Source organism: Cynocephalus volans, chromosome 17 (assembly GCF_027409185.1).
Source record: "Cynocephalus volans isolate mCynVol1 chromosome 17, mCynVol1.pri, whole genome shotgun sequence".
In the NCBI taxonomy this organism is placed as follows: domain Eukaryota; kingdom Metazoa; phylum Chordata; class Mammalia; order Dermoptera; family Cynocephalidae; genus Cynocephalus; species Cynocephalus volans.
The window spans coordinates 24,672,396-24,688,480 of NC_084476.1; the positions used below are offsets into that span (position 1 = coordinate 24,672,396).

Genomic DNA, 16,085 nt, shown 5'->3' on the forward strand with positions numbered 1-16,085 from the left:
CATCCTCAGCTTGTCACCTTCCACAAAGTCTGTGGCTCCAGCTGCAGCTGTTTCCGTGGGTTTCTGCAAGCTTTGATTTAAGGAAAGAAAAGGCGTTCTCCCTGAGAGCTGCGATCTTTCTGTGAGGAGGCCTCTATGCGCTCAATCAGGATTGGCAGCTAAATTTAATTTCCTCAGATAAAGGGGGGTGATTTACATGCTGATTAATTCACGGTGCAGTGCAGATGATCTCTGGGTGGGTAGGTAAGAGAGGCTTCTGGAAATGTGGTGAGAGATGCTGATTATTAGGCTCTTGTGAAGCTGCCCCCATTTTTCCCTTCCCCATTTCTCACCCACTTCTTCACCTCCCTCCACCCCCGTCCCAACTCCCTCTATTTGGTATTTACCCATCTCCTGGGTGTTCAGTTTTTGGCTCCCCACCCCCCATCTTCTTTTTTCTGCCTATTCTCTGAATGCCTTTTACCTCTGTTCTCTGTTTTCCTATTGTTTACCCCTCTTTCTATAATTGAAAGTTGAGTGCCAAACTGAGTAGACTCATTTATCTTCACTTTACCTAGATTGTTTTAAATTACCTTAAAGATATTTTTAGAGCCCCTATGCCTTTGGATTAGAAGCACAGATCTGTATGTGTGTTTTTAATGGAGTGTGGTGGTGGGACTTTTTCTTTTTTCCTTAAGGCCAGTTTGGACTGGAAACTCCAGACAGCCGGGAATTAGGCAACCACTTTAGTGTCTGGAAAAACCCCAGGTGGAAGCTTGATGTCAGTGAACCGGTGTACCTCAAGATCAAAGAGTCTGATTCATTCTTGATAAGACTGCTTCTGGCTTCCATTCTGCACAGGCCATTTGGCTTTTTATGTTCAGAATCTGAGTTAATAATTATAAGGTGGACGCTGTCTCACTCCATGCTCTGAGAAAGGTGACATCTCTATTGGACACAGACTGTTTCTCTGCTGGGATCCTTTCTGGACCCCCTTACTCACCCCAGGCACTGCTCAAATGCCTCCAGGGTGCCTATTGGCCTCTGCTCCTGCTTGATTGTTGACCCTCCTCTCCAGCCCAGTGAGGGCCCACTTGCAGCAGTACACATTTCATATGGAAAAGAAAGGTCAGCTGGAAGAAATGGACCCATTTATATAAATAGCCCCAAGGCCAGATGTGTCTGAATAGGTGTATAATGTTTGGACCGTCAAGCATGGTAGCTGCTGCTGACTAACCAACAACTTCACGCCCAGGGCTCTGCTAGGACCTTCATGCTTGATTTCCTTTCATCCTCAGAAAAGTCCTGGGAAATATTTATCGTTATTTTCATTTCATAGATGAGCAATCTGAGACTCGTAAAGGTTAAGCACAGGGTCATTTAATAACTAGCAAATGGTGGAGTTAGGATTTGAACTCAGATCTGTAAGCCCCAAAAGCCTATGCCGTCTCTTCTACGTCAGTGTCTCCTAAGCTTGAATTATTTGTATACCACCCTGACAATTGTTTGCCATGATGAAAGTATTATTTATATATTCTAAATTTAAATTTATAATTTAAATATATTGATCAAGAACACTTTGTAATATACCTGATAGCATGAGTTTGATGAACTAGGTGCATTTACACAAAAACCGATAATACACAAAATCAATACGTAGCAAACTTATAGGAATTTATTCATATGCCACCAAAAATCTCCTAAAGTAATGAATTTTGGGAAAGTACTACTCTAAGCCATGCTACTTCTACCTATTGTATGTGACTCTGAATTAGACTTCAAAAAAAAAAAAAGAAAGGAAACATATTAGAACTTTTATAGCCAAACATGCATTTATTCCAGGTAGTTGCCTTGGGAAGTCATACTCTGACTTCAGTGTTGCCATGTGAGTGGAAAACACACTCAGTTCAGTTTCTCCCACTGTATTCTCACAACATGCTTCTGACACCAGATATGGGGGGATTTTTCCCCACCAGCAAGTAAGCGATCAATTATGCAGCAGACACCAGCCGGGTGCCCTCCAATTCAATTAGGACACTATCTTCCACAAGATAGTATCAGATCCCACAGGTTAAGGTCTCAGTCCCCAGCTATAAATTGGAATTCCTATGACCCCCTCCTTAGGTTGAATTGGTTTGCTAGAGAGGCTCATATAACTCAGGGAAACACAAAGGATATTACAAAGGATACATATAAGGAGATGCATAGGGTGAGATATGGGGGAAGGGACGCAGAGTTTCTATGCCCTTCCCGGGAGTGCCACCGTCCAGGTACCTCCACGTGCTCAGCTATCTGGAAGCTCCCTGAATCCTGTGCTCTTGGGTTTTTATGGAAGATTTATTATGTGGGCATGATGGAAGCATGGACAATCATGTAGAAATGTGACTGGACAAAAAGGTTATGATCTAACACTAAGAGACTGGTTGGGGAAACTCAGTAAGGCCTGTTTATTCAGGTTCTTCTTGACCTCTCTATGCAGCATTCCTTCCTCCCAGGTGTACAGCAGGACCCCTCCTGAAATGGGGGTCTTATCACTTACAATCAGACAAGGTAAGTCAGGGGATTTCTTTATGGCCATCTCCAAGACAGGAAGACAGGGGAAGATTAGAGTCCTGCCTGGGGGGCCAGGAGTCATGAATGAAAACATGTATATATATCTCATAATATCACTCTGCCATTATCAAAATGTGTTTGTTTTGAGTGCACCGGCCATTCCTATATAGGATCCGAACCCGCAGCGGGAGCGTCGCTGCGCTCTCAGCGCCGCACTCTCCCGAGTGCGCCACGGGCTCGGCCCAAAATGTGTCTTTTTTTTTTTTTCTCGTGACCGGCACTCAGCCAGTGAGTGCACTGGTCAGTCCTATATAGGATCCGAACCCGCGGCGGGAGCGTCGCTGCGCTCCCAGCGCAGCACTCTACGAAGTGCGCCACGGGCTCGGCCCAAAATGTGTTTGTTTTGAAATCCCTTTTTGGAGTCAGACGCGCTACCGTTGCGCCACGAGGTCCTTTGAAATCCCTTTTTGGGATTGGCCTTTGGAAGTAGTTTATGAGTTGTATTAGAAGATCAGTCATATTACTTTTGATATCAGGTACTGTTTTGACTAGAAATGGCATTGAGCTTGACCATCTGTTTGGGTCACCTGAATTTATTCTGTATAACCTTCCGCTGTTTCCAAACATAAAGAAAAAGGATATAAAATTCAAACCAAGATAGGACACTAGACTGGTCCCTGTCTTTGCAATGGGACTTCTGATAGAGTTGTCTATGCTCACTGTCCTGGTTCCCTCCCCTCCTATTCCCTTGTCAGACTACTGAAGGGACATCAGGTATCCAGCACCACCATCTCACTGTCTGCTGCCTCCATTTGTTAGCAGAGCAGTCAAAGGCAATCTGTTCAGATTCTCAAGCTCAAAGGCTGTAGTCAGCCTGGACCCCTCGATGTTCCTTATCTCTCACCTCCTTTTGATTCTCCTTCAAAATTGTCTCCTGTTTTGTAATACAGTGCTCCAATTTCATCTCCTAACCTCTTTGCTGAATAACTGCTTCAGTGCAAAGGCTCTTACTGTGGAGTGTGACACATGTAATTTTGAATCCTGACCTAAGTGCTTACTAGCTGTGTGACCTTTGGCAGGTTACTTAACATCTCTAAGCCTCAGGTCTATCAAATGGATGCAATAATATCTCACTCCTGGGGTTATTTTGAAGATTAAATAAAATGATACATTTAAAGTACTAGGCACATTATCTGGTCCATAGTAATAACTCAATACATGACCACTCTTCTTACTGTCTTTATTATTGCTTCTTATGACTGCTGTGGAGATGAGATCTAGTCTATAAAGAGCTATTCATGTCTGGCATAGAGTAATCACTAAGGAAACGGTATTGTATTCTTTCCTTATGACCTCCAGTTCTTCTGGACTCTAGTGTTATTTTTCTTTAAAAAATCCCCCCAAACCATTCCTATCGTTTTTATGCTTTTGGCTCTCCATTGCTCATGAGGCTCAGGCTGAACCTAATCTGGTGAGGAAGGCCTTTGTCAGCCTGGCCCTGTCTTCCCTGTGCATTTCCCATCTTTCCTCACCCTCTGTCACGTGGCACTTCTGTTTCACCACTCCTGATGTGCCACACCCTTTTACTGTCCCAGGCGTTAGACCTGCTGTCTCTCTGCTTACATGTCTTCCCCTCTCTCCAGCCACTCATCCATTAAGGTCATGCCCTCCATGAAGCTGGCTTTCCCAGGTCCTCCAGGGGATGTCGATGTCTTCTTTCTCTACGTCCTGCGATGCTTTTGTGTAGCTTATTAAGTTGTAATTTACCTGCTTGAATGTTTGCTCCCTCCATTAGACAATATGCTCCTTCAGGGAAGGATTGATGCTGGGATCATGTTACAGCCCAGGGCCTGGCATGAGGATGCTTGGCATTTGGTAGCTATTCAGTTAGTGGTGAACAGTGAATGGAAGAGCCCTGGAGACAGTTCCAAACAGGAGTTCCAGAAACATTTTTGGTTATCGGTACTATTGAAATTAGGGCATATCTTCCCAAGTCATCTCTTTTAAAAGGGTAGCATGAATGTAGATGTTTAATATCTGATATGTTCATGAAGAAGTCTTTCCAACTGATTTGTAGATACCTGGAGGGAAAAGCAACCAAACTTTGTTAAACTTCTCCTTGGGATGAAATATCTGGCATCCCTATAATCAGATCTGGGTCCCATCTGTGCAGAGAGCATGGCACAGGCTGGAGGCAGATGGCATCTTTGAGATGTCATTTACAGCTGTCATAGTGAGTGAGCCAAAGGAAGAATGAGAAAAGAAACTTCTTTCTAATGCCTGCTTGGGTGACAAAGGGACCCAGAGAGAGAATGAAATTGGCTTTATTTGCAACTCAGAGAGAAGGTGAGGGGTGGGATGTTTCCTTTTTCTCCTAGACTAGGTGGTAAGTTAGCATCAGAGGGATGTGTGAGTGAACAGAGATGTCTGGAGCTCTGGGGCTTTGAAGGGAGTGGAGAAGGAAGGGGCTGGGAATATTTGGGGCTTGTCCAGGCTGATAAAAGACTGGTGCCAACGTCATTTTTATGCTACCCAAGGGGGTAAACTGATCAGGTCATTGCATCTCTTAGGGTAACCCACATCCACAATTGGAGTATTTATTTGATTTCAAGTATCTATTGACGTAGAGCCATAGACAGCCATCGGAGATCCTCTAATATCTCTGCAAGAGTTTGCCTGTTTTCCTCTCTCTGCCTCCATTTATTCTTACTTACTAATAGATGACTGGGTTTACCTAACACCAAGTCATGTGGGACATAGAATCCAGGTAATACTGCTGATGGGTTGACTTAGTAAAGATGTAAAATCTTCTATGGGCGGAAAGATCAGTAGACCAGGGTCAATTCAAAGTTGACATTAGCTTTGAGTACAGGAGATATAAGTTGACCCTACAGGTACCTAAGGTGCAGGCTTGTTTTCCCATTTAGAGGCTGAGAAGAGACTTACTAGGAGGGAGGAACAGGAAATGAGTTGAGGAGAGTCATTTTCTGAGATGGAGAATTATCTTTCTCAGTCTTCTTGATGGGAGTCTTACCTTAGGTTTCCCAGAAAACAGAGCCTGAGCAGAGGGCTTATATTTATTACACACTAGGGGCTAAAATTCCAGGAAGCAGAAGTGGGACCAAGGGCAGTAAAGCAGGGAAAGGAGAGCCAATATAAGGAACCGTCTTATGTACTGGTCTCTACTGAGTATGAGGGTTGATCCCTCTGTTTGACAGTGTCCTAAGAGGCTGTAGAAACTAAGTCACTGTTGAAACTAAGTCGTTGTAGAACTTCTCTTCAGGAGGAAGAAGGGGGCAGCTTATCCACTAGCTCCTGTCCCTGTGAGATTTTAACTCCCCTGCACTTCCAGGTTGCATGTGCTTGGGTGTGGGCGCCACAGCAGGGAAGCCCCAGAATAGGAGGCAAGACATGGGCATATTGTCAAAGCCCATGCAGGGTTGGAACAAGGAGCAGGGGAAGCTCCGAGAGAGAAAGACTGAAGAATCCATAAGAGGGGTCTGATTCTATGGGAGAGCTTGAACTGGGGCTGTGGAATATTCCTTTTTGTTGAAATGAGGATTCCCTTCTTCAGGTATGACAGTATGGTGGCTTCTATCTGCAGGGCATTTTTTTTTTTTTTTTTTTTAATGCTTTTGTAAATGAAATTGTTTTCTTTTTTCTTTTTTGAAATTGTTTTCTTAATTGCATTTTTGAATTGTTCATTGCTAGTGTATAGAAACACAATTGATTTTTGTGCATTGACTTTGTATCCCGCAGCCTTGCTGAACTCCTTTCTTAGCTTCAATAGTTGTTTTTTTTTTGTGGATTCCTTAGGGTTTTCTATCTACAAGATCATGCCATTTGCAAATAGAGATACTTTTACTTATCTACAGGGATTGTAAAGAAATAAAAATCTAGATTCTCTCTCTCCACCCCATCTGAACAACTTTCTAGGTGGTTGACATAATCCATTGGAAACTATGTTACCTTAGGGAACCAGGGCCCTAATGTGGTTTCCCACATTGCCAAATTTATAACATGGAATACATGGAGGATATTGTAAAGAAGCAGAGCAGCCCTAAGAAATCAGTGGCTTCCTGATTAGTTTCAGTTAAAGGGGTCCCAGGAGGATCCAGGGATCTTACGGAGAATTCATTTAGTTTATCCCAAGCTGCTCCTGAGGAGTGGTCCTGTGTGGTGATGCATGTCATTTTTCTTCTTGGGAACAGCGGTGACTAGAATAAGAGTGTTCCACAACCTGGTGGGAATGAGGAAGGTGGAAGCAGATCTTACTTGTGTAGTTGGAGGGAAGATTCAGGACTTAGCTCTAGGCCTTGGTCCATCCTACCTGTGTGGAATGCCAGTGGAACCCAGTGGTCTGTCACACTAATCACAGGCTGGAATTCTTACCCATCCCAAGTCAGGTAATGGTCCAGGCTCATTCATGATGAAGGAATGTTGGGCGATTGGCCTGGGATAGATTGAATTGTCTGATTTGGTATCTGAATCAGAGCATGAATGGTGACCAGCAGAGACACCCGCTGGGCAGATACATTAATCTCCATCAGGATTTTTCCAAAGCCCATTGATGCATTTTGTGAGTTGACTCTCTTTTTCTATTTTAGAAATAATGACAGAAATTAATGATGTATCAGTGTTTAATAACACCTGTGTAAGGTGGCAAACAAACTCAGGAAGAATAAATTCCAAGATCGTATATGTGGTAAGTAAAGGGATCTACTTTTTCCTGCTAGGGCAGAAAGGATAACCCATGGGAGTATGAGTCAGAGGGTCTTGCTTCCATAAAAGCTTCTCAATCTAATTGCTTTCCTATCCCATTGTCATTTAAAAAGAGTGAATCGAATTTTTTAAGATGTGGGATTATTTTGTTATTTTACATTTTGTGTTTCACACATTTGTCAGTTGATGGGATGTGTATGTGGGGGATGCGTTATATTTGGCATCATCATTATTGCTTGTTTCCAAGCACTTGTGTTTCATTCCCCCAGAACAGACCTGGAAGCATCTGCTGACTTGGTGACAGAATGCAGCGAGTGGTCCTCAGGTTGTGACTGCCTCCATTTATTGCTGGTCATTTGTGTGCAGGACAGCACTCCCTAGAGACCCTCCTCATTTATGTCACTTCTTAGGGTTTATTGATTACTGGGCTGATTAGACTTATCATCAGATACCTGATAACAGAGGCTTACCGTATTTATCCTCCCTGGCTGAGCAGTGCAGTGTAAAATGGAATAGGACGAGAAAAGGATTCAGCACCACAGAGTCCTAGTTGTTTTGACTGGAGTCATAGTGGGTTCTCTTATCTTTTCCTCTCACAAAGATACACATCAAAGGACAACGGTTGGATCCTATGGCATCAGTTCATGAGGAGACAGTCAACTTGACCACAGACAGCAGGACTCCAGCAGTGTGCCTAGACCTGTACCGAGGCACCAACTACACCATGAGCATTTCCACTGCCCCTCCCAGGCACTCTGTGTCAGCCATCCTTGGTTTCCAGACAGCTGGTAGGTGGAGGCGAAGTCTCATTTCCTCCTAGAAAATACTAAGCACAGGGAGTGGGGAAATGTGCTGCAGAGTCAGCCGGGCAGGAAAGTTCATATTTGCTTTCTAAGATTTGTACTCAGAGGGATGGAGTAGCTCTGGGGTCAGAACCAGAGCAGATGTAGCAGGAGAGGTTCTGGTTCTATGGTTGCCAGGCTGAATGGGCACTGATGTGTTGTTTCTCAGCTGGGTCCTCTGGTAGAGGTGGAAGGTAAGAAAAGGCATTTAAAAGAGGAAAGCATTAGGTGATGATGCGTTCCATTCTCAATTATCCAAGGCAGTAATAGAGGGTAGCCACGTGGCTTCTCTTTGGTAGGAAACTCAAGTCATTTCTTGCCCTTGCCTGTGAGAGAGGAAGAGCCAGGGTGCCAGACGAGTTGAGAGTGGGTGAGCGGGTAGGTGGAGGCAGCCCTAGGGTGCAGGAGGGTAGGTATTGGTTGAAAAGAGGAGTGAGCAGGAGGGAGCTTTCAGAAGTGATTGTCACATGCATTTTTTAACATTGTGACTATTACAGTAAGTTTTAAAAAAATTCTGTTTTTGGGGTGTCAGGACTAATTAAATACCTTCTAGACAAACTTTGAGAAACCATTGGTGTCATTTATTATTTTGGGGGAGCTGAGGTATTTCTTAATTAGCTGATGGATATCCCACTTAAGAAAATGTACCTGAACCCTCAGGTATTAGGTACTGGAAGTGACATACATTCGGCAGAAATAATTGAAATGTCTGCCAATCTTAACAATGTAAAATGACCACAAAATTACACAAATTAGGTCTTTTGGTCCTTGTATATAAATAAAACAAAATTATTTTTTTCTAAGTAAATAATATGTAGGCAAAGATATTATAAAAGTAATATGTTAACTAATTAGAGAAATTTTCCAAACAATAATGAACTACTATGTATTCATAACGATAAGTTTTCTTCAAAAGATCATCACAGGACTTCAAACTCATCTACCACTGTTCAGTCAGAATGACAGTTTGCTGTTTAGTGTCACCTCTTTTTACTAATGTCCAATGACCTCTTCAAGTTACTTTCCACTGGGAAAAACATGGTCTTTGGAGCCAGATAGACCTGGTTTTGCATCTTAACTCTGTGTTTGAAGGATTGGGACCATGGCTGAGTTATTTAATATCTCTGGACTGCTTTATGCTGTCTGGAATTTTAAGTGGAATTGGTTTAAATTTGTGAGTTCATCTAGTGAGGATTGGGATTTATACTGAATCATTCGAACTGGGAGCAAGGTATGTTTCCACATTTATTCAGTATCTGCTCAAGTCGTCCTGTTTATTTAGGCATTGTCGTAAGATGTGTCATGCTCTGCCTCCAGATCCTGCACATTCTGTCGGCTGAGTTCATTATGAGGGAGCTAGTTTCCTTAAAATGAAATGAAAAGTTTTCCATATGTAAATTTTTTGCCCTGGAAAAGTTTATATCACTTTGGAATTATTCTCTTCTTTTATAGTTGGACAGTTTTGCTCATAAGGTCATTTAAGTTTTACCCCTTTAGGGAAATGATTCTTTGACAACTTTGTCATTTTTCCCCATGGTCTTTGGTCTGTTTATGTTTCTTAAATTTTCTTGAGTTGATTTTTATAATTTATATTATCCCACCAAAATGTCCATTTGGTTGAGATTTAAAATGCATTGGCAGAATGTCATATGGAGTATTTGTTTACAACTCCTCTGGGGCTATAGGTTATATGACCCAGGTTGTTCTGATTCCTATTTTTTTCTCTCTCTTTTAAAAGTTGATTAGTTTGCATTGCCTGTTTTATTACCATTTTCTTCTCCCAAAGAATGATCTCTTGGGTTTTATAATTGTTTTTCTGTTTTTTTTAACTCATTAATTTCTCCTCTTATTTTTGTTATTTCCTTTTCTATGCATCTTTTAACTTGGTTATTTTGTTTTATTTTCTAAATTCTTGAGTTGAATGCATAATTCAGCTTATTTCCATTCTTTATTGTTTGATAATAAAAGTCTTCAATGCTTCTTTCTCCCCTTTGGATTTGAGCTTTGGCAGAATTCCTTAGGCATTGATACATGTTTTCTTTATCCTCACTTTCAAGGCGTGGCATAATTGCTATTCTGATTTTTCCTTTGATTGAACGATTATTTATGAGTGTGTTAAATATATGTTCTCTTTAGCCTTACTTTAAAAGCATTATATAATTGCTATTTTGATTTTCCCTTTGATTAAAGAATTAATTATAAATGTTTCATACAAGTGCTAGTTTTTTTTTTTCTTTTTAACATTTATTTTTATTTTATTTTATTTTTTAAAGATGACCGGTAAGGGGATCTTAACCCTTGACTTGGTGTTGTCAGCACCACGCTCTCCCAAGTGAGCCATAGGCTGGCCTTTCTTTTTAACATTTAAAGTTTGTTGTTAATTTCTAGTTTTATTACATTTTGGTATGCTTTGGGAGATTTATTGTCATTTTCTTGTGCTTTACTGTTAGGCCAAGTTTTGTAATTTCCGTAGGTACTGGATAATAAGGTAGAGCGTTTGCCTGTAGGTGAAGTAAAATCTAGTCTTAAGTCAACCATCTTAGCCAATTTTCTGTTGTTTATAAGAGAATACCCGAAACTGGATAATTTATAAAGAAAAGAAATTTATTTCTTACAGTGTTGGAGGCTGGGAAGTCCAAGGTTGAGGGACCACATCTGGTAAGGACCTTCTTCCTGGTGGGGACCTCCCTGCAGAGTCCCAAGGCAGCATAGGGCATCACATGGCAAGAGGGCAAGAGCATGCTAACATGCTAGCTCACGTTTCTCTTCCTCCTCTTATAAAGCCAACAGTTCCACTCCCATGATAACCTGTTAATCCATTAACCCATTAATCCGTAAATCCATAAATGGATTATTACTATTTTCTTTTCTATTTTATTTCTTTCTTTCTTTTCTATTTTATTTTTCAATCACCTCCCCAAGGCCCCACCTCTTAACAGTGGGGATTAAGCTTCAACATGAGTTTTGGAGGGGACATTCAAACCATAGCATCAACTTTATTAATAAGGTTATTCAGGACTTCTATTTTTTTTTTTTCTTTCTTATTTGGATTGCCATTTTTCTTAATTTCTCTCAGAAATTCTAATTGTTTTTTTCACACATGTTGATGTTACAATATCTTTTTTTTTTTTTTTGAAATCAGTCTCTGTTTACTAATAGATTATAAAAATAATCATGGCAGACACCTTAGTTCATCCTTCTAATAAGCCTGTTGATCTGGTGTAAAAATATGGAATGCTTCATGAATTTGCATGTCATCCTTGTGCAGGGGCCATGCTAACCTTCTCTGTATCTTTGCAGTTTAGTATATGTACTGCTGAAGCGAGCATCATGGCCAATATCTTAATTATTGATTCTTTCACTAGTAGCAAATAGCTCACTTTACTCTTTAATATTTTTTGCCTTGAATTATACTTTGACAGTAATATTGGTTTTCTAGATTTCTTTGTGCTTGCATTTGATGTTATGCCTTTGTCTACTTTTTTACTTCTTAAAAGCTATCTGGATAACATTGCTAACCAATTTACATTATTGTTATTTGTGATATGATTTTCTTTTCTTCTGTCATCTTATTTTACTTTTTCTCTTTTCATGCTACTTTGCTATGTCTTTGCTTTCTATTTTTTTGCTACACAGATTTTCTTTTTCACTGAGTCAGTCAGTGTAGGTTTTGTTTTTATTCTACAAGTGATCACATTAAAACAAACCAACCAGACAACCCTATTTGGATGTGTATTTCTGTGATTACCAGAGTTTAAACTGAAATAATGTTAACTTTTCCCTGAATAAGATAAGGAAGTTAGCATTCTTCACTTCCTTTTATTCTTGCCCTCCCCCCTTCCCTTATGTTATTGGTTTAATATGGCATTTTATTGCTAGCTTCTTATTTTTAACATGTATAATGTCTTTGATGAATTAATTTTTATACAAATTATAGCAATATTTGTACAATTATTTAACCATAGGCCTATGTTTTAATAGTTTCAGTGCTTACTGCCAGTCCTTTTAAGTCACGTTCTCTATTTTTAGTTTTAATTTTTATTTATCTCTCTGTAGGATGATTTCTGTCTCCTCACTGAGGGAATGGGATACTTTCTAAGCCTATGATGATCTGAGAATGTCTTTTTGTTGCCTTCATATGTGAGTTAGAGCTTGACAGAAGATAAAATTATTGAGTCATAATCTTTTGTTCTTGGAATTCTAGAAGCATATCACAGTGGCTTTGGGAATTTAAAGCTTCGAAAGAGGAGTCAAAGAAGACTCGACTTTCTTTTCCTTTCTTTTTTTAAAAATCTTTTGTAGGCAATGTGATTTTCAGGTTAGATATCATAAAGGCTTCTTTTTGTTGTGGAATTCAAGACATTAATCATTTATTCATGCAACTGCTAAAGGTTTATTGATGGCCTATTCTCTGGCTGACATTGTTTTAGGCATTGGGAATTCAATAATGAGTGATGCAGAAATCTCTTTCCTCATGAAACTTCAGTCTGTGGGGAATAAATGTCCGTGTTTTTTGCTCAGTTTCCCTAGTACCCTGTTAGTTTTTTGATATTTAGATTTTGGTCTATCTACACATTAGGGATATTTTCTTTCATTAAACCTCTGATTATTGTTTTTTTTAAAAGTTGATTTTTAGCTCTTTAAATGCCCCTACATGGAATTTCCTGTTCCTTCACATTGGTTTTCCATTTTCTTCTTATTTATTTATTTATTTATTTGGTGGCTGGCCCATAAGGGGATCAGAGCTCTTGACCTTGGTTTATCAACACTGTGCTCTAACCAACTGAGCCAACCAGCCAGCACATTTTCTTCTATGTCCATGTCTTTTTCCTTTGCCTTCTGTGAGTTTGTAACAAGTTTGTTGTCTGTATACATTAATACATATATGCATTTAAGCATTGATATTTCTGATCTTTACTATTTCTAATGCACTTTAAATTCTGTGCACTTTTATTTCCTTTTTCTGGGTCTCGGCTATTTCTGCCTCTCTCAACCAGTTTCTTTTCTGCTATCACGTTTTCTTATCATCTCATTCTTTATTTCTTGTTTGAATCAATTTAAAATTTTTTAAAAGTTTAGGTGAAAAATGGATGCTGCCTAATTTTTTTTTTTTTTTTTTTTGTCTTTTTCGTGACCGGCACTCAGCCAGTGAGTGCACCGGCCATTCCTATATAGGATCCGAACCCGCGGTGGGAGCACCGCTGCGCTCCCAGCGCTGCACTCTCCTGAGTGCGCCACGGGCTCAGCCCATTAGTTTTTTTTTTTTTTTTTTTGGATGCTGCCTAATTTTACATGACGTTGCTCAGTATTTTTTTTTTTCAAAAGTATGCTCATTCTTTGCCTCCTAAGCACAATCTCCCTCTCCTTTCCTCACCTTCTTTGTAGAATCATTTCATAGGCTTTTTATTTTTTTGCTTCTAGATTACTTATCCTTGGAAGATAAAAGTTCTGTCTACGTTTGATATGTCTCTTATAACAAGATGGATGGCATTCCCTTTGATCTTACTTTTTACTGGATAATATAAGTGTGCTTATCTCAGGTCTCATCATGAAGGATTTACTGCTGGTTGGGTGACACAGCATCCTTTGGGGGGTAGCTGTGAGAAAGCCCACCAGCCTGAGCTTTGTTTCTGAACATTTTGCTAGTGTGACTGGTAAAGCTGTTGGTCTTGGGCCAGCTCAGCATTGCATGGCTTTATTGTGCTGCAACCTACTCAGGCAGGAAAGAGGCAAGTTCCCTGGTCTGTCAACCCATTCTGTCTGTCAGATGGAACCTCTAGGTGCCTAGGCTTCTACTTAAAAGCTCTTCTCTGTTAATGATCTTCTGGGTGCTAAGGAAGGACTATTATTTTCAGAATTAGTAGTAGTAGTACCACTAGTAATAGTAAAGTAGCATATATATTTTTTACCCTGGCTGCCTGTCAGAATTGCCTGGTGAACTTTAAAAAAATTACAGATGTTCCAAACATTACTTCAGACGTTCCATGTCTGGTAACTCTGATGTGTAGTTAGGTTTGGGAATCACTGGGCTAAATGGCTCCAGATGGTGCATTCATCATGGGTCTGTCCTGTGGCCTGTCTTCCTCCCTGGGCAGCAGTTCTCCTCTAGTTCCTTTCTTGGAATGTTGAGACCGGGTTCCTTCGCTTGGAACCTTCTTGTGTTTCTTCAGCCTGGTCTCTTCCATGCTGTGCAAAGCAGAAATGTCTTCACGTTTCTGCCTTGTGTATGGCAACTGACACTTCTTCCCAACCCAGATGCAAATTTTGACCCATTTTTACTTATTCTCAGTCACTTTGTCAGGCTCGGGCGTGGGAAGTGGGAACCAGATGCCTTTGTTCACGTTGCCTTCTTCCTCTGAATTCAGACTGGAGTGGCTGTGTTATGAGAAATCATGTGGAGATGGGACCGTGCAGGCAGCACTTCTGCTTATGGCCTGTTTGCGTGCAGGCATATACATTACATGGTATTTCTTACATTTATACATGCATTTCTTACATATGAGGGTGCTTCAGAAAGTTCGTGGGGAAACAGAATTAAAAGAGAAAATGAATCTTTCCATGAATTTTCTGAAGTACCCTTGTACATACATTTGGTGTTCCTCAAAACTACACACATACATGTGGCAATTTTTATTTCTGATGTCCTTATGAAATCTTAATAAAAGTTGTAAAAATAAAGGAGAGCACATGATAGGTCTTCAAATTCTCTCTCATAACCATATTTTTACATTTTCCGGTTATAGCCAGGAATATTTTCTTCCAGCTAATTGCCTTGTGCTGCATATGTTAGTGATATTAAAAATGTTGTGGACAATTCTGATTTTGACTAGAATAATTTATTGTTATCATTATTACTTCTTAGGTAGAGACTCCCATGGGAGAAATATACTTTAAAGGTAGTTACAAATAGCTTCTCCCTGATAGACATTTAAATTTTTCTCATTGGTAGAAAATATACAATCTTGTTTGTTAGGAATTTCGCTTTTCCTTGAAAATTACCCATGTTACTCCTAGAGTCTCTGTGAATTCTTTAATTCATTAGTAACAAACCTCTTCTTTTTTGACTATGTTAAGAAAGTAGAACATTGAAGGAATGAATTAGAGTTCAGGCTTTTTTCTCTACAATATGGCTTTTTTTCTATATAATGGCTTTTTTCTGTACAATAGTTGAAACAAGTCTGATTTGTGATTATTTTATTGCCTTAATACTCAGCTGAGTAGCTCTTGAAATAATGTTGTCCCTCGGGATTACTTCCAGGACACCCTGTGGATGCCAAAATCCACAGATGCTCAAGTTTCTGATAGAAAATGGTGTAGTATTTGCATATAACGTATTCATATCCTCCCATATACTTTAAAACATCTTTAGATTACTTATAATACCTAATACAATGTAAATGATAGCATTTACAAATAGTTGTTATACTATATTATTGTATTGTTTAGGGAGTAATGACAAGAAAAAAAAGTCTGTACATGTTTAGTACAGATGCAATAATTCTTTTTTTAAAAAAATATTCTCCATCCATGGTTGGTTGATCCCACAGATGCAGAACCCAGGGATATGGAGGGCCGACTCCCCTGTCTGCTATGAGAGCAAATATCCTCTTGCCTGGCCATCTACTCTCTGGTCACTTTCTAGGTTGAAAAGCACTTGCCCTGAGAGTTTTAATCCATGGTCTTTGGTTTTTATTCACCTTTCCCCTTATTATTATTATTTTTTTAAAAAGATGAACGGTAAGGGGATCTTAACCCTTGACTTGGTGTTGTCAGCACCACGCTTACCCAGTGAGCTAACCGGCCATCCCTATATGGGATCCGAACCCGGGGCCTTGGTGTTATCAGCACCACACTCTCCCGAGTGAGCCATGGGCTGGCCCCACCTTTTCCCTTATTAAAAATACATTTGAAATAGCCTGTGAAGTAAGAAAAGCAAGTTGGATTACCTGATTTCACAAATAAGGAAACTGAGGTTCAGAAGGGTTCAGT

The 16,085-nt window shown here is 40.0% G+C and overlaps 1 protein-coding gene and 1 non-coding gene across 2 annotated transcripts in view; one reads left to right on the forward strand and one right to left on the reverse strand.

Moving 5' to 3' along the window:
- Window positions 1-16,085, forward strand: part of SUSD1 (sushi domain containing 1) — a 107,782-nt gene that overhangs the window by 36,976 nt on the left and 54,721 nt on the right. The window contains exons 8-9 of the mRNA XM_063081671.1: window positions 7,140-7,237; window positions 7,856-8,042. Of these exons, the coding sequence (XP_062937741.1) occupies window positions 7,140-7,237; window positions 7,856-8,042 (285 nt within the window). The remainder of the gene's footprint in view (window positions 1-7,139; window positions 7,238-7,855; window positions 8,043-16,085) is intronic.
- On the reverse strand, window positions 11,320-11,425 carry LOC134366300 (U6 spliceosomal RNA). Its single transcript, XR_010022281.1, has one exon. It is a non-coding gene; the product is annotated as a U6 spliceosomal RNA (small nuclear RNA).